This window comes from Diadema setosum, chromosome 11 (assembly GCF_964275005.1).
Source record: "Diadema setosum chromosome 11, eeDiaSeto1, whole genome shotgun sequence".
Classification (NCBI taxonomy): Eukaryota; Metazoa; Echinodermata; class Echinoidea; order Diadematoida; family Diadematidae; genus Diadema; species Diadema setosum.
Genome location: NC_092695.1, coordinates 8668256 through 8669096, shown reverse-complemented (window position 1 = coordinate 8669096; position 841 = coordinate 8668256). Strand labels below are relative to the sequence as shown.

At 37.1% G+C, this 841-nt stretch overlaps 1 protein-coding gene across 1 annotated transcript in view; it reads right to left on the bottom strand.

Annotated features, from left to right (window-relative positions):
- LOC140235005 (semaphorin-5B-like) overlaps positions 1 to 619 on the bottom strand; it is a 107202-nt gene extending 106583 nt beyond the window's left edge. Inside the window, 1 exon segment of the mRNA XM_072315041.1 lies at positions 538 to 619. Coding sequence (XP_072171142.1) covers positions 538 to 619 — 82 coding nt within the window.
- Positions 620 to 841: the final 222 nt, after the last annotated feature.

Sequence of the window (841 nt, the reverse complement as noted above, 5' to 3'; positions counted from 1 at the left end):
CCCCCCCCCAGGTAAGTAAGGGTTAACACTTTGCTGGATTAGCTGTCGGCTAGCGTGTGAGAAATAACCGTTGATTTTAGGCATTCGTTGATACCATTTAGATACTTTTCATATCCTTTTTAGCCTTTGGATGAACATTTATTGTCAGATAATGTCCATCAAAGTGGATGGAGTACTTGAAATACATTGTACATGCAGGAGGCTTACATGAAATCCCCTCAACAATACTATCATGATGACAATGAGCATATGTATGCCGAATACATAAAATGGGAAGAATTGTCCGAGAAACTATGATACTATGGAGTGTTTTTTGTCAATCTGCTGGTTTCCGTCTTACAAACATGCCCTGCCAAAACATTACCTTTATCTTCTATGAGGAAGCAGAGGGCTGCCTCAGCTAGATGTTAAAATACATGCCATTCTGCTTGCCTGCAGAGAACCTAACCACTAAACTTGTTTTATAATCTCACCCATTACAGGCAAAGAATTGAGGGTATGAAACTCCAACATCTTGTATCTCAGACAAATACTCACAGAAACCTTGTCCATTTGAGAGTTGAATGGTGAGAAGAGCATGACAGTAACAAAAGATCAGCACACACAGACTTGACTTCATGTTGCTCTTGGATTCTTGACTGGAAATAACCAAACAAAACAAAAAATGAAATAAACTATTGGGAAATAAAGTTTAATAAAAGCGTTGAAGGTTTCCGTTGCGGTAAAACATATATAGTTTGGCAGTTTTCTTTTGTTATATCTTTAACTTTATCAAGTCTTTTTGAAAAAGAAATCAGCATTTTACTTGAATCAATTGAAGACACTTACCCACTAATCCACA